Source organism: Gigantopelta aegis, chromosome 11 (genome assembly GCF_016097555.1).
Source record: "Gigantopelta aegis isolate Gae_Host chromosome 11, Gae_host_genome, whole genome shotgun sequence".
Taxonomy (NCBI): domain Eukaryota; kingdom Metazoa; phylum Mollusca; class Gastropoda; order Neomphalida; family Peltospiridae; genus Gigantopelta; species Gigantopelta aegis.
The window spans coordinates 3,627,434-3,645,811 of NC_054709.1; the positions used below are offsets into that span (position 1 = coordinate 3,627,434).

The window sequence follows — 18,378 nt, forward strand, 5'->3', positions numbered from 1 at the left end:
CTGGTAGGTACAGGGTTCGCAGCCCAGTACCGGCTCCAACCCAGAGCGAGTTCTTACGGGTTCAATGGGTAGGTGTAATACCACAACACCCTAAACAACTAACAACTAACCCACTGTCCTGGACAGACAGCCCAGATAGGAAAGATGTGTGTCCAGGACAGCGTCTTTGAACCTTAATGGGATATAAGCACGAAAATAAGCTGAAATGATATGAAAATAAAGCCTTTCAACGACTAAATTACACTGCAAATAAATGTTCCTCTTCTTATTCTTGTCTCTGTGTCCAATTTTCCTGATCGTCATGACATTTTTAAAAGCTTATTATTTCCTAATAAATTATATATTTTTTCTTACGTACGAAATAAGTATTCGGAAACAAAATCTAGTTTTGACTACTACAAACATTAGCCAACCAGAAACACATTGAATATATAGAAACTATAAAACCTGTGTTTAGCATCCGCGGTTATCAATAAGTGTCCTTTTAAGACAGGTAGCCGCTTAATACGGGTCAGGGGCGGGACGTAGCTCAGTGGTAAGGCCCTCGCTTGATGCGCGGTCGATTTAGGATCGATCCCCGTTGGTGGGCCTGTTGGGTTATTTCTCGTTCCAACCAGTGCATCAGGACTGGTATTTCAAAATCCGTGGCATGTGTTATCCTGTCTGTGGGATGGGGCATATAAAAGATCCCTTGCTACTAAAGGGAAAATGTAGCGGGTATCCTCTCTAAGACTACATGTCAAAATTACCAAATGTTTGACATCCAGTAGCCGATGATTAATAAATCAATGTGCTCTAGTGGTGTCGTTAAACAAAACAATCTTTAAAAAAAAAACCAGGGCTACTATATTAGATGATTTCGGAATATCAACATGTGGCCTCAACACAGGTGGCTTCATAAAGTCAGTTTGTTATGTTTGACGACACCACTAGAGCACATTGATTTATTAATCATCGGCCATTGGATGTCAAACATGTGGTATTTTTTTTACATACTAGTATAGTCTTAGAGAGGAAACCCGCTACACTGTTGTCATTATTAGCAAGGCATCTTTCATATGCACCATCCCACTGACAGGATAGCACATAACACGGCCTTGGATATACCAGTCGTGGTGCACTGGCTGGAACGAGAAACAGCCCCATGAGCCCACCTTGGGGATTCGATCCTAGACCGACCGCGCATCAGGCAAGCTCTTTACGACTTGGCTACGTCCCGCCCCTAGGTAGCTGCGTACTGCAGGTGTCCACTATAGCAGGTTTGCTTGTATATATCTTGTTATGTACATCGTCACAGTTTACCGTTACCTCTACACATTATATTATACATTATTATATTAGGCATGGAAATGTTTCAAAACATTATCTTGTACCTCATGTTTGGTATGTCGTTTTGTACCGTATATACATAGAGGATTGTGACGAAACATGCTCTTAATTTCTTTTCGCCTGTGGCGATATTAATTGTTTTAGAGGGCCGTGTGCAGTCCCAATATGCACTTAGACCAGCTGGGCACTTTGTTACGTAATACCTCCGCGCGACCGTACCCTCTAATACACACCCAGACCAGATGCGGAGGCCATGTGGCCAGTAGTTACGTAATACCTCCGCGAGTGCGGTTTTTACAACCGTGATTTTGGCGACTAGGCGACAGTAAGTCTGGCCATCTAAGAGAAAATTGCCGTCTTGGTCGCTGTGAAAATATCACTTGTAGGTATTCGGTACCGCGATGTGCCCCCAGGCGATATTCGGTTTTATAATAAATAGCTAGGATTTTAGAGATATCCGGGAGAAACATATTGGAAGGCTACCAGGGAACGTTAGTCCGTTTGGACTTGGTAAATATTATTTCTGCTCTGTTGTATAACCTTAATGTGATTGATGTGACTTTAAATATTTTAATACTGTATTATACCAATATTATTTGGACAGTGTTTCCGGTAAACTGACTAAGTAAATTATAGGCTTCACTGTCTAAAATTATTAAAGCTTAACCAGTCATCATAGAGGACCTAGGTACACTGTAGGTTATTGTCTTTATTGTGATAGGTACCAGTATTAAGTCTCTATTACAAGGTTACTGAATGAGTAGTTAAGGGTTAATTAAAAACTAACCAGTTAGGAATAGAGTTGTAATTCCTTTATTAATTAAGTTCCCCTGCAAGCGTTTCTTAGTTATAACACGTGTGAGTGTTGTGTCACGGTGAAGTGATTAGAATATTGTGTAAACTAGACACCTAGAGATTAACTAATTAAGTGATCAGTTCTGGGTTGTTATTATTTGTTGTTGTTAATTAACTACTGCGGCAGTACATTTGTCAGCGTAGTATTAATACAGATTCCAACGTGTATTGTGTTTTTGTTGTGTTTTCTAGTGAACTAAACGTGCTATATTACATATACTTTATATATAAGATCTTATCTCTGATTATACCCAGAGACGAGCCACTCGAGTATTCACTGCCCGATTCAGAGAGATTTAACAGATATACAGTTAGGAGAGATATTTGGATAATCGTTGTTTTATTCAGTTACGGGTATTATAGGATCCCCATGACAGGAGTGAAAATTGGGGCGCTCGTCCCGGATCTGAAACGGGACATGCATATTTAAAAAGTATTGTTTGTAAATGGGGGCTTTATAAATTATTTTTTACAAATTACCAGAAGTAGCAACGCTGTTCACTAGAAAATTAATTAATAATAAGTGCGTCATATCTAAACATGGATAAGAATTTGCTGGATAGGCCTACGCTCAGTGTAGTGGAGATTAAGCGAGCACGTAAGGCCGAGTTAGTTGAAATCGCAAGTGAACGGGAAATTGACTTAAAATCAGCAAAAACCTTAGGTGATATAAAGACAATTATTATCCAGGATGTTTTTGGTGATAGGCCTGTTATGGAAGAAAGTGAGATTGTTCCAGAGATAGAGATAAGTGACTTGAGTATGAACAAAAGTTAGCTTTTAAAAAGCTTGAGTACGAAAGAGAAGAACGTGCATTAGATAGAGAGAGAGAGAGAGAGAGAGAGAGAGAGAGAGAGAGAGAGAGAGAGAGAGAGAGAGAGAGAGAGAGAGAGAGAGAAAGAGAAGAGAGGGATATAGAGAGAGATGGAGAGAGAGAGAGAGAGAGAGAGAGAGAGAGAGAGAGAGAGAGAGAGAGAGAGAGAGAGAGAGAGAGAGAGAGAGAGAGAGAGAGAGAGAGAGAGCTAGGGATAGAGAATTCCTATTAGCAAAATTAAAAGTGGAACATGAGTTAAAGTTGAATACTGAAGAAGTTAGACGAGAGACAGGAAATGGGTTTAACATGTCGGAGGCTTATAGATCAGTGCCTGTATTTGACGACCAGGAGGTAGATATGTTCTTCCAACGTTTTGAACGGGCCGCTAAGCAGCTAAATTGGCCGCAGTCTAAGTGGACATTGTTAGCCGTGTCTAAGTTTAAGGGGAAGGCTAGTGTAGCTTATAATTCAATGAGTGATGAGCGAGCAAGTCAGTACGACCTAGTTAAGGCTGCAGTGTTGAGGGCTTATGAATTACGACCTGAGGATTATCGGTTACGGTATAGCGAGTTGAGAAAAACGCAGGGTCAGTCTTATAGTGAGTTTGTGGCTAAGAAGGCAGGGATGTTTGATAAATGGGTGGTTTCTCATCAGGTAGAGTCATATACCGAGTTACGGGAGTTGTTGATCTTACAGGACATTAAAAATGGATTACCAGTTAGCTTACGTATTCATTTAGAGGATCGTGATGTTAAAAAGATAGAGGAGGCAGGCATAGTGGCAGATGATTACGTGTTAATACACAAAGCTCAGGCAGTACAGGGTAGCTCTTTACAACAGGGTGATAAGAAGAAATTTCAGCCAGGTTTTTCCCGGGAAAGTAACTATCGGGGAGAGTCTTCTAGTTGGTCAGTTAGTCAGGCAAGGAATGTACCTGGTGGGCAAAGTAAGGATAAACCTGCATTATCAGCCAATGCACGAACTTTTCGTCCACATTGCAGTTACTGTAAAAAGGATAACCATCTTGTCGGGGACTGTTTTAAAAGGAAACGGAATAATGCGCAAGTGGTCGGTTTAGTGAGGTCAGCTCCGTTAGCGAGAGAGTTAATGGTTAGTCCCATGGCAGAGAAAGTAAACCCGTATGTGTCCTCTGGTATGGTTTGTGATGTGAAACAAGAATTGAGTCCTAAGGCAATATCAATCTATCGAGATACCGGGTATAAACAGTCGCTTATAACGTCAAAGTGTTTAGCCGGTATAGAGAATTCAGATACAGGACGTAGTTTGGCCTTAACCTCGGTTACTGGAGAAAAAATGGTTGTCCGGTTACATAACGTTTTCTTGTGTTCGAAGTTTGTGACGGGACCAGTCATTATGGGTGTTGTAAAGGACTTGCCTGTTGAAAACATAGGAGTTTTGTTGGGTAATGATTTGACTAGTCAGTGTTGTCAGCCGAAATGTGACCAATTGTTAATTAAAGACAGCCCTTTACCAATAGAAGAGAGTGAGGTTGATGAGATTAGATATCCTGCGTGTGTAAAGACTAGGGCTATGGCCAGAAGGGTAACACGAGACCCAGAGGATATTTGTGATTTGTCTGATACGTGTGTGAGCCATGAAATTGGAGTGGATGAGGTTATCAGTAAAATGGTAGATAAGTCAACTGAGGAACTAAATGTGGTGGAACCTGTTGATCTCCCGCAGAGGGTAAATGAACCAGTTGTGTTTGATAGAGGGGCCTTACCTTGTAATAGACAAGAGTTAGTCCTAGAGCAGGGGGCTGATCCAAATTTGTTGGCAGCTCGAACTACTTTGTTAACTGAAGGTGAGATGGAGGATCAGAGGTCAGGTTATGATATGGACAAGGGAGTATTAATGAATAAGAGAGTTGGAGATAGGAGGCGGCAGGCGTCCGGACCAGCTAGAAAGCAACTGAGCCATGCTCAGAGCTCTCCTCATCTTCCGTGATGGCAGCGCCAGACTACCGAATGCCTTTCAAACTGGCTGTGGATGCCAGTTACGTGGGAGTTGGAGCTGTGCTGTTCCAGGAAGACGAAAATAGACTGGACCATCCTGTAAATTTCTTCTCCAAAAAATTTGACAAACACCAGGTGAACTATTCCACTATAGAGAAGGAAGCTTTGGCCATGGTACAATTTCTGAAGCATTTTCAGATCTACGTGAAATCGGCAGTGCATCAAGTGGTGGTCTTTACTGGTCATAATCCGCTTACCTTCATTCACAGAATGAAAGCCACCAACCAGAGAGATTTGAGATGGAGTCTTCTTCTGCAGGAATTCCCAATTACCATTGAACATATCAAGGGCACATCCAATGTAATCGCTGATGCCCTGTCTCGAAGTTGAACGTTATGATAATGTGTTGACATTCTTGATTTCTGTTTTGTTTTTATATATTTTATTGTATACCAGGGACTCAGAGACTCAGTGTGATTACTGGTAGTCACCTTATTGCTATGTGTTATAAATGCCCGGATGCGTCGGTTAACGCACATTTGTTTTAATTTAGTATATTTTCCTATTCCTAGAGTAGAGGAAATATCCTTTTTGAGGTGGGTGTGTGTGACGGAACATGCTCTTAATTTCTTTTCGCCTGTGGCGATATTAATTGTTTTAGAGGGCCGTGTGCAGTCCCAATATGCACTTAGACCAGCTGGGCACTTTGTTACGTAATACCTCCGCGCGACCGTACCCTCTAATACACACCCAGAGCAGGTGCGGAGGCCATGTTGCCAGTAGTTACGTAATACCTCCGCGAGTGCGGTTTTTACGACTATGATTGTGGCGACTAGGCGACAGTAAGTCTGGCCATCTAAGAGAAAATTGCCGTCTTGGTCGCTGTGGAAATATCACTTGTAGGTATTCGGTACCGCGATGTGTCCCCAGGCGATATTCGGATTTTTATAATATATAGCTAGGGTTTTAGAGATATCAGGGAGAAACATATTGGAACGCTTCCAGGGAACGTTAGTCCGTTTGGACTTGGTAAATATTATTTCTGCTCTGTTGTATAACCTTGATGTGATTGATGTGACTTTAAATATTTTAATACTGTATTATACCAATATTATTTGGACAGTGTTTCCGGTAAACTGACGAAGTAAATTGTAGGCTTCACTGTCTAAAATTATTAAAGCTTAACCAGTCATCCTAGAGGACCTAGGTAAACTGTAGGTTATTGTCTTTATTGTGATAGGTACCAGTATTAAGTCTCTATTACAAGGTTACTGAATGAGTAGTTAAGGGTTAATTAAAAATTAACCAGTTAGGAATAGAGTTGTAATTCCTTTATTAATTAAGTTCCCCTGGAAGCGTTTCTCAATTATAACACGTGTGGGTGTTGTGTCACGGTGAAGTGATTAGAATATTGTATAAACTAGACACCTAGAGATTAACTAATTAAGTGATCAGTTCTGGGTTGTTATTATTTGTTGTTGTTTAATTAACTACTGCGGCAGTACATTTGTCAGCGTAGTATTAATACAGATTCCAAAGTGTATTGTGTTTTTGTTGTGTTTTCTAGTGAACTAAACGTGCTATATTACATATACTTTATATATACGATCTTATCTCTGATTATACCAAGAGACGAGCCACTCGGGTATACACTGCCCGATACAGAGATATCTAATAGATATACAGTTAGGAGAGATATTTGGATAATCGTTGTTTTATTCAGTTACGGGTATTATAGGATCCCCGTGACAAGGATATTTCCTGTTTTTGGTCAAATATGATTTATATCTCATCGAGTGAAGTTTGCAATCATATCTCACGAGTCGCGCTTGTGATATGATTGCACACTTCACGAGATGAGATATAAATCATATTTGACAAAAACCATGAACTTTTCTATTTATTGTATAACTTTTAACAATTTACCTTTATTTTTAAAATGACATCAGCAAAATAGTTCCGGCTTTCATACAGTGAAGATACCACTTTCTACAGTGACGATAACACATTTTAGAGTGAAATAGTGAAATGTTCACTCTAAACTGTGTTATCGTCACTGAATGGCTGATAACACTTTTATTTCACTGATATTTTAAGATATTTCACTAAATGTTATATAATAAATATTTCTACCACATTCGCAGCTCCTTCTGGTGGAATAACAAGACACTACTACATCAGTGTCGTGGACGTAAACTGGGATTTCGCCCCCTTGGGAAACATCGTCAACGATGACCCGTAAGTTACTATGTCATTAATAGACACTTCAACTAAAGGGGGCTCAGTCGGTTGAGCGCTCGCCTTAGTTGGTTGCGTCGCAGGATCGAACCACATTGGTCGATCCATTCAGCTGTTTTTCTCGTTCCAACATTTGCACCACAACTGGTCAAAGGCCGTGGTATGTGCTTTCCTATCAGTGGGAAAGTCACACAAAAGATCCCTTGCTGCTAATTAAAAAACAGTTGCTGGTTTCCAATGGGCGATGATTAATTAACCAATGTGCTCTCTCTATATGTAATGCTCGTGTAGCTAACACCTAACTATCGTTTTCTGGTCTTCTAGCCATGAAAGGATTATTATATGATAGAAAAATAATATCACAAATTATATAAATTTGCAAATGAACGATCATATTAAAAAATGGTGCCTATTTATATATATCGTGACCTTTTCCTTTAGACCTACCGTTCCAAAATGCGCCTAAATTCCTTCATCAAAAAGTCGCACCCTTTCTTTTTGGCTCAATCTGTGTTTGTATATTTCTCTCATTCGCTCCCTCTCTCGGTCTTTCTGTCACTCACTGTCTCATTCTCATTCTCTCTATCAGGTTGTCTGTCTATCTCACTGCCCCCCCCCCCCCCCCTCTCTCTCTCTCTCTCTCTCTCTCTCTCTCTCTCTCTCTCTCTCTCTCTCTCTCTCTCTCTCTCTCTCTCTCTCTCTCTCTCTCTCTCTCTCTCTCTCTCTCTCTCTCTCTCTCTCTCTCTATGTCTGTTATTGTGTCTATCTATCCATCTATAACCTGTATTTGTATTGATATTAGCTTAGCAACTGATAACCTGAGCTGGCACTGGATATATTCGCAATTCATTTTTGTTTTACTTTATTCCATATTTAATGCAGACACGCGGACGAACGGTTGCCAAATGGGCCGGACCGTATCGGAAAGGTTTACGCCAAAACCATATTCCGGCGGTTCACGGACCACACGTTCTCTGTCGGGGTTCCGCAGCCCGAATGGATGGGTATCCTGGGACCCATCATTAGGGCCGAGGTGGGGGACACCCATCATGGTACACCTCAAGAATATGGCGTTCATATCGGGTCGAAACTACTCCATCCATCCGCACGGCGTCCAGTACGACAAAGATGCAGAAGGTAAGCACGAACATGTAAAGTGCTGCGATCCGGCGTAAACGGAGGCTTGTCCGAGAATCCTTAAGGCTACCGCACACGAGAGCAGCTATCGGTTGTGCATTTATCAATCAAGCTGAGCGGGACATAGCCCAGTGGTAAAGCGCTCGATTGATGCGCGGTCAGTTTGGGATGGATCCCCGTCAGTGGGCCTATTGGGCTATTTCTCGCTCAAGCCAGTGCACCACGACTGGTACATCAAAGGCCGTGGTATGTGCTATCCTGTCTATGGGATGGTGCATATAAAATATCCCTTGCTGCCAATCAAAAAGAGTAGCTCATGAAGTGGCGACAGCGGGTTTCCTCTCTCAATATATGTGTGGTCCTTAACCATATGTCTGACGCCATATAACCGTAAATAAAATGTGTCGAGTGCCACTTCATGGGCTATTTTCGATTAGCAGCAAGGGATCTTTTATATACACCATCCCATAGACAGGATAGCACACACCACGGTCTTTGATGAACCAGTCGTGGTGCACTGGCTGGAGCGAGAAATAGCCCAATGGACCCACCGACGCGCATCAAGCGAGCACTTTACCACTGGGCTACGCCCCGCCCTTTACTTGTAGAATGCAGGAAATTGTATTTTAGAACATCTAGTTTTCAAAACTGTACGAGAGATAATACCCCTACCCCTAATACCCCTAGAAACTTAGCTTTGCACTCTCGATGTCAGTCAGCACCCCAATGTCTACTTGCTTCCGCCGTACCTGCTAACCGTAACACATATTAGTAAAATCTGTTACGGGAGTGTGAGTGTGGGGGGGGGGGGGGGGGGGGGGGTTGGTGGTAAGGAAAACATGCCTTTGTGTTAAACACACCTTCCTTTCCTTTGCATTTTCAGGCGCTCTGTATTTAGACAACACCAGTGGCGCCGACAAGGTTGACGATGGGATTCCACCGGGGGAGGTGTACATTTACAAGTGGCTCGTCAGGGGAGATAACTTCGCGCCCACCGACGATGACAATAACTGTTTGCCGTGGCCATATCACTCCCACGTGATATCGGAAACCGATATCGCAACCGGGCTTGTCGGAATGCTGTTCACGTGCAAAAAAGGTTTAGTTTGCTTTTTTTCTGTGCATCACTGATATTATTTATTTATCTATTTATTGTTGTTAATTAATTAATTAACTAATTCATTAATTAATTAATTTATTATTGTTGTTATTGTTGTTGTTGTCGTATGAAGATGATTTAGATGTCAAAATATCCCTTTTTGGGGGTCAAAGTATTTAATTTAACACATCAAAACAGTGATAGATAATAAAATGAAATTATTATAGATTATAATCCAAAATAGTTGTGCTTGGATTATGGATTTTGTTGTTGTAATTTATTTTTATAATATATAATTTAAGGTATTCTTACAAAGGACGGGGAAAGAAATGACGTAGGGTTGGAGTACATTTTCTACATGGACTATTTTGATGAGAATGTCAGCTGGCTTGCGGAGGAAAACGTCAAACGTTGCGGTAACGTCACGGCGTGTTCTGAACTCCTGGCGTCTAAAGACGACGATTTTGTGGAAAGCAACAAAATGTCAAGCATCAATGGCCGTTCGTACGGAAATCTTCCCGGTGTGGCGTTTTTTGCGTACGAACAAGTGACGATCCACCTGTTTAGTTTGTACACCGGCGTGAAGAACATGTACATCAGTGGAATTCCGCTGACCATCAGAAACCATAGGTAGTGAGCTGACGACACTTAAATTAGGAGTTGCGCTACAATATAATATGATATTTCATTTATTTATATATATATTTATTTATTTATTTAATTGTTTGTTTATTTTTATATTTATTTATATTATTTATTTATTTACTCACTTTATTATATTTTATTATTATTTATTATTTAATTATGTTTTTATTTATTTATTTTGTTTTTATTATTTATTTATTTATTGAATTATGCTATTTTTATTTATTTATTTATTCATTTTTATTTATTTATTTATTTATTTATTTATTTATTTATTTATTCATTCATTCATTCATTCATTCATTTTATTTATTTATTTATTTATTTATTTATTCATTCATTTTATTTTTTTTTTTTTTTTTTTTTATTTACATCAGCCTGTCCATCTATCCATCTACTATCCATATCTGTACGTCCTTTAGTTGGTTTGTTACCTAATGGGCATATTCACTTTTCGAGATACGGGCGTGAAACCTGTCTGTGATCATAAAGCGCAGACCAATGAGTTGAATTAAAAGTTCTGTTCACAGTTACAGAAATTAAACTTGTTAAACTACTAAAACACTTTTGGTGTGAAATGACGAGCGTTCACACATGTAACAGCTATGCCAGTGTAATGTGGAAGTGTAGTTATCCGCCCTTGCGCAAGTTAACAAAACAACACTGGACTACCAGTCTATTAGGTCGTTGCTAACACGCTGCTTATTGTGAATGTGCCTGAACCTCTTTTGGATATAGGCACGTTAATAGAGTAACCGTATTCTGACTTTGACGTCACTGGGCCATATATATATATATATATATATATTTTATATCATATATATAATATATATTATAAAGTATATATATCCAGCAGTCACTGTATACATTGATATGATGACACTAGTATATATAATATATATCATATATATCTATATAATATATATATATATATATATATATATATTATATATATATATATATATATACACATGCGTATACACACATATATATATATATCCCGCAATCACTGTATACATTGGCAAGATATGATGACTAGATAAATCAGTCAGTGACCAAATATATAGGTCACGTGACATAAGCCCGACTCGACTAGAGTATTTCAGACTAGATTTTCAATAAACATGCCTTAAATCATTTGTTTAAGTACAGTAAATACAAATAACTTTTGCGATAACAATACAAAACTTGTATATTTATTAGAAATTAGAAACCAGCGAAAGATATTGTCAAAAATTAGGAAATATGTATATAATAAATAGACCATTTCATGGTGTTTTTCCGAATACGATTTTTATGTCAACTCGTGATGTGTGAAAACCATATTTTCACTCATTGCTTCGCAATTCGTGAAAATACGGTTTTCACACATCACTTGTTGACATAAAAATCGTATTCGAAAAACCCCATGAAATAGCCTCTATTTATTGCCTATACAATCTGTCTCTGACCTGGCCCCGTTCCACGAAGCGATCTTAGCACTACTATCGCCGTAAATACCTACTATCGCCGTAAATACCTACTATCGCCTCCTTACCATTGTTCTACCATCGCCCCCCCCCCCCCCCCCGTTCCACGACGCAGCGTAGCTTACTATCGTCGTAAATTACTGTGAAAATTTACAATAGGTACGAGGCAGTTGTAATAACATTTGAGTAAATACATGGTAAAGTAAAAAATTCCATCAAATTTTTTACCGTTTTTTTGTTTTGTGTTGTGTGTTATTGTGATGAAACTGCTAACTGCTGTCATAAATTTCAAGGATTTCTTGGTTTTTCTTTTTCATGTATGTATGTGTGTGTGTGTGTGTATGTGTGTGTATGTGTGCGTCTCTCTCTCTCTCTCTCTCTCTCTCTCTCTCTCTCTCTCTCTCTCTCTCTCTCTCTCTCTCTCTCTCTCTCTCTCTCTATATATATATATATATATATATATATTATCATAGGGGAGGGGGACGGATGTGGTGATGTTTTATATATCTGTTTATCGTCTGCTGGGCAGATGTTAATGAACATTCCGTTTAATTTCGTTTCAGATTGAATTGTATATCCTGGCTCGTGGGTTCCAGTTTAACAGTGGAGATGTTTCCAGTGAACACTGGGGCATTTCTAATGTCCAGTCACGTGACCACTAATTACGTCAGTAAGTTATATGAATGTCTTTATAAGTTGTATGTACACACGCACTTTTACGAACTGAACAGTTCAGGCCCTTTTAAGGGCCCTGCGGACAACCTAGGGAGACATACCAACTCCGGTCCGGGTCTTAATCGCTGAGCTATTCTCGGCCTACTAATATCCAAACCTACCCGTAGCTCCCAATTCTTTTCTATTAGATCGACCGTTCCAAATTGCGCCTAATTTCCTTCATCAAAATGCGCACCCTTTCTCTTTGGACTAAATCCTACGGGTCACTCCAAATCCATAGCACCAAACGACCATCCGCCTGTTACCGACCACGGTCGGGCTGCTGGTGTTGCCTTGCACCTGCCAGTGCATGCGGTCCCTTCTCCTACGCCCCCCCCCCCCCCCCCCCACACACACCTTTTCTGTCCTGGACAGAGAAACCGGCTGATGCCGGTACCTGTGCCCAAGACAGGCGTGCGCTACAACAGCTTGCTCTGAATGTGCACGTTAAACATTACTCCACTCCACCACGCACTTCACGAGGCCGGCACCTGTGCCTAGGTCAGACATGCGCTACAACAGCTTGTTCTGAATGTGCACGTTTTTTAACATTCTACAACACACGCCATAGTGACGTCATAGCTTAAGATTATTTTACGATTTCGTAGGATAAGATTGCTTCGAAAATATGGGCTTGACCACTACTGGGACATCCTAGGGAGACAACCCCCCCCCCCCCCCCCCCCCCCCCACACACACACACACCAGCCATTACTAGGCTAGGTTCCTACAACGAGCTACTCTCGAGCATACTAAGTTCAAAATTATACGTAGATCACATTTATTTTTCGGCGAACCATTAAAAGAAACGCGCCTAAATTCCTCCATTAAAACCGCGCATCCTTTCTTTTTGGCTCAATCCTACGGAATATTCAAATTCAATAGCAACCCTCCCACCCAGCTACCGACCCCGGTCGGACTGCTGGTGCTCTCGTGTATATATATTATATAGTTTATATTTTTTGTGAAGCGTTTACTGCAGCCGTCTGTATAAACCGGCCTCGGTAGCGTCGTGGTTAGGCCATCGGTCTACAGGCTGGTAGGTACTGGGTTCAGATCCCAGTTATCCAGATACCGACTCCAAACCCTGAGTGAGTGCTCCGCAAGGCTCAATGGGTAGGTGTAAACCACTTGCACCGACCAGTTTGGCATTAATTCTAATATGAATAAAGGTTGTTATCCAGATTTGGGCAGTTTCGGTTATTTTGACTAAAATCAGCCTACACCTCCCCCTCCTTTCTCGTTCCAGCCAGTGCACCACGACTGGTTTAATAAAGGACGTGGTACGTGCTATCCTGTCTATGGGATGGTGCATATAAAAGATCCCTTCCTACTAATGGAAAAATGTAGCGGGTTTCCTCTATGAGACTATGTATAAAAATTATCAAATGTTTGACATCCAATAGCCGAAAATTACTTGCAATAAATCAATGTGCTCTACTGGTGTCGTTAAACAAAACAAACTTTAACTTCAGCTCATGAAAAAGGCAACCTAATTTTTTTTTTAAACACACATTTAAAGCCAGAAAAAATATACTCAACAGCAAAAGAAACGCAAGTTTTTTAAAGAGGCTAAAAATCAATTGAAAAGTTAGATTTTTCACCTGCATGTAATGTAATGGGCGTAATTTGAAGCAAATCGTCCCTTGTAACAGTTTTCGCATTTACGGTTGAAGCATGTCATCAAAACATACCATAGGAAAATGTCATGGGATTGTCAAGTAAGAGAGCCTCGTGAAAATCAAAAAGCATGCTTTGTTCATGACATTATAGGGTATAAGACCGGCCTCGGTGGCGTCGTGGCAGGCCATCGGTCTACAGGCTGGTAGGTACTGGGTTCGGATCCCAGTCGAGGCATGGGATTTTTAATCCAGATACCGACTCCAAACCCTGAGTGAGTGCTCCGCAAGGCTCAATGGGTAGGTGTAAACCACTTGCACCGACCAGTGATCCATAACTTGTTCAACAAAGGCCATGGCCTTTCGTAAAAGAGTAGCCTATGTGGCGACGTGTGTGGGGGGGGGGGGGGGGGGGGGGTCCTCTAAAAAACAGTGTCAGAATGACCATATGTTTGACGTCCAATAGCCGATGATAAGATAAAAAAATCAATGTGCTCTAGTGGCGTCGTTAAATAAAGCAAAACTTTTACTCTCTTGTGACGTAGAGCCCAGTTGTGGCCTGAGAATTACACGGTTCTCTCTGCAATTTTTCCAACAATAAGTTATCCATCCTATTTGATAGAAAATAAAATTATCTACATAGTAAACAGTCCTAGAATATGGTATTGTACGGCACAGTTGTTACATTAAAGCTATTGCAAAGACCTCTCTATGACTCAGATATGGCAGCTCCAAACTTCAAGTGGCGATTGCTCAAAATGAGGTTTTGTGCGCATAGAACCTTGTAATTTTCCACCTACGAAGGGTGTGCCCACGTGGCACGTTGGTACTGGTTAACAACGTGTAAGTTTAATGTCTTGACTGGACTCGGGAATAATCAAACTAAAGCTCTGTGGCATCAGATTCAGGAACAAATGTGTATTTTAGGCACAGTAGCTGGCGACCATTTGATCGTCGGGCAATTGACAAAGGATTACACTGTCCTCTCTAGCCCTACCCGACAACATATCAATCAGGGGAGGGCTAGAGGTGACCCGAGCTACGAATCGGAGTACACAACGAAATAGTCTCTCTCTATCTCTCTCTCTCTCTCTCTCTCTCTCTCTCTCTCTCTCTCTCTCTCTCTCTCTCTGGGCGGAACTTAGCTTAGTGGTACAGCGGTCGCCTGATGCACGATCGATCTAGGATCGATCCCCGTCGGTGGGCCCATTGGGCTATTTCTCGTTCCAGCCAGTGCTCCACAACTGGTGTAACAAAGGCTGTGGTATGTACTATCCTGTCTGTGGGATGATGCATATCAAAGATCCCTTGCTGCTAATCGGAAAGAGTATCCCATATAACCGTTAATAAAATGTATTGAGTGCGTCGTTAAATAAAACATTTTCTTCCTTCCTTCTCTCTCTTTCTCTCTCTCTCTTTTTTTAGCAAAACCCCGAAAATTATTGCACACATTAAATAATGAATTTCCAGGCCTTCTAGAATTTTGTTTTGAAATCCACTAGCCTTGGGATCTGTGATTGTAAAAATGTACTAGCAACGATTAAAAATTCACTAGCCATACCTTACTTTAAGTTAATACCAGTTTACGAAATAATAGTAATAATCAGATATGTCACCTAATGAGGGAGGTAGCGCAAAAAAACACTAACATTGGGGATTGGGGTGGAGTCAGGATATTCATATTTACAAAATAGACTTAACTGCAACATTTTACTCTTTTTTTGCTAGCCGTCGGGCATGGCAATGGTAGTTATTTACTAGCCCAAAATCGAATATCACTAGCCATGGGACTGGGGCTACCATACTCTAAAAGCCCTGGAATTTCGCAGTATTTTAATATTTTATTTTATTTTTATTTCAGGAGGTACAAGCGCCTACGTTCACGTTTTCCCCGGGAGATTCGTAGACAACAGACTATCGCACCTAAATCCGCCATCTTGGTTGCACCTGTACGACAGATCGGCACTGCTGCAACCGGCCACGAGGACGTACTACCTGGCAGCCGAAAAGGTCATCTGGGATTACGCCCCTTCCGGAGAAAACAAGTTTTTTGGTGGAAACTTGACAGATCCTGACAAGTAATGTTCCAATATCTCATCTCACCGATATATCTGAATGAATGAATGAATGAATGTTTAACGACACCCCAGCACGAAAAATACATCGGCTATTGGGTGTCGAACTATGGTAATGCAAATAAATAAAGTGATGATTAACATCAATATACAAATTCAAGACTTAAGCAAAAACAGTGTAAAGAACTGTGCAAAACACAAATATCACAGAATTTTACGGATACTGAATTTTACTCAAAACTTCAATTTTGTGCTGTATTGGCCATTCTCAAAGAGAATGTTACACCCCTGCACCACGGTGAGGTTACAGCACACGCAGGGGCCGATATATCTATCTGTGTGTCTGTTAGTCAGTTCGTTATATACATACATACATACATACATACATACATACATACATACATATACATACATACATACAATATAGCTCGAGTACTCTGTAAGAGAGTTAGACGGACATTTGGAAGGTTATACGCTCTCATTACAGTCAGAGACCAAGCTATGCAAATTTTGGACAATCGCTGCCCACCAAAGAGTAATCAAAGATTCCCGCTCTAATACCACAACAATCCCATGTTTGACGTCAGATACTTTTACATCGATCATTTTCAAGTTCCTAGATTAAAAAGAATCCACATATTAATCACTAATACACATACTACAGAAAGAAACCCGACAGCACCCACATATAAGAAATGACCTGTCCTTAACTTTTCTCTCCCCCCCCCCCCCCCTTCTATTGCAGTCAGGGCGCCACGTTTTTCAAAAAAGCAGACGACCGAATTGGCGGGAAATACGTGAAGGCCGTGTTCGTGGAGTACACCGACGGCTCGTTCACCAGGAGGAAACCACGGTCGCCCGAACAGCACCACCTCGCCATCCTCGGGCCGGTGATCCGCGGCAACGTGGGCGACACCGTCCGCGTGGTCTTTCGCAACAACGCAGACAGGGAGTACTCCTTTTGGCCGACCGGGCTGACGATGACGAAAGAAAACGAGGGGCTGGTGTACAAAGACGCATATAGTAAGAACTAATTGCCGGTCTCGTAGGTAGTGGGTTCGTATCCCAGTTTCCCCGGCACACACCCAGAGCGAGTTTTAACGACTCAGTGGGTAGGTGTAAAGTCTACAGGCTGGTAGGTACTGGGTTCGGATCCCAGTCGAGGCATGGTATTTTTAATCCAGATACCGACTCCAAACCCTGAGTGAGTGCTCCGCAAGGCTCAATGGATAGGTGTAAACCACTTGCACCGACCAGTGATCCATACCTGCTTCAACAAAGGCCATGGTTTGTGCTATCCTGCCTGTGGAAAGTGCAAATAAAAGATCCCTTGCTGCCAATCGGAAGAGTAGCCCATGTAGTGGCGACAGCGGGTTTCCTCTCAAAATCTATGTGGTCCTTAACCATATATCTGACGCCGTATAACCGTAAATAAAATGTGTTGAGTGCGTCGTTAAAACATTTCTTTCTTTCTTTCAAAATATTAAAAAATAGTTTGTGGTGTCGTAAAACAAAATATTCCATTTGTTTTTCAGCTGGCCAGTTTACAGGTAAGACGGCTCAGCCAGGTGAGACCGTCGAGTACACGTTCCAACTACCGGCCCCGGCGACCGCCCCAACCGACGCTGACCCAGACTGCGTCGTCCAGACTTACCAGTCGGCGGTGGACCACGTCAAAGATCTGAACACCGGTCTAGTTGGACCGATACTCGTCTGCAAGAAGGGCTATTCCAGAACCTGGGTAATAATTACACATGCGGTTCTGTAAAAAAAAACCCAATCTGTTTGCTATATTTGATTGTCTTGTTTTTAGTTTACATTTCCAAATATACTGAAGCACAAAACGAACGCAGGTATTTTATCATTTGACATTTTGTTTTATGATATGATACAGTTAATTCAGTAAACAGACTGTCAAAACATTGATAATTTTAGAGAGAGAGAGAGAGAGAGAGAGAGAGAGAGAGAGAGAGAGAGAGAGAGAGAGAGAGAGAGAGAGAGAGAGAGAGAGAGAGAGACAGTGAGAGAGAGACCGAGATACAGACAGAGAGAGAGACAGAGAGTGAGAGAGATACAGACAGACAGAAACAGATAATGTAATTATATATGCATACACACACACCGAGAGAGAGAGAGAGAGAGAGAGAGAGAGAGAGAGAGAGAGAGAGAGAGAGAGAGAGAGAGAGAGAGAGAGAGAGAGAGAGAGAGAGAGAGAGAGAGAGAGAGAGAGAGAGAGAGAGAGAGAGTAATTACAGATCTATAATATTGAAATTAGGAAACATATTCATATTCTAATATAATTAATGTTTTCTTTGTGTTGTGTGTGTGTGTGTGTGTGTGTGTGTGTGAGCGTGTGTGTGTGTGTGGGTGGGGGTGGGGGGGGGGGGGGGGTGTCATTCAGTTTTTGG

At 41.2% G+C, this 18,378-nt stretch overlaps 1 protein-coding gene across 1 annotated transcript in view; it reads left to right on the plus strand.

Moving 5' to 3' along the window:
* Positions 1 to 18,378, plus strand: part of LOC121385343 (ferroxidase HEPHL1-like) — a 47,339-nt gene that overhangs the window by 13,823 nt on the left and 15,138 nt on the right. The window contains 9 exon segments of the mRNA XM_041515985.1: positions 7,119 to 7,212; positions 8,095 to 8,257; positions 8,259 to 8,349; positions 9,233 to 9,448; positions 9,751 to 10,078; positions 12,126 to 12,232; positions 15,757 to 15,973; positions 16,716 to 16,993; positions 17,506 to 17,711. Coding sequence (XP_041371919.1) covers positions 7,119 to 7,212; positions 8,095 to 8,257; positions 8,259 to 8,349; positions 9,233 to 9,448; positions 9,751 to 10,078; positions 12,126 to 12,232; positions 15,757 to 15,973; positions 16,716 to 16,993; positions 17,506 to 17,711 — 1,700 coding nt within the window.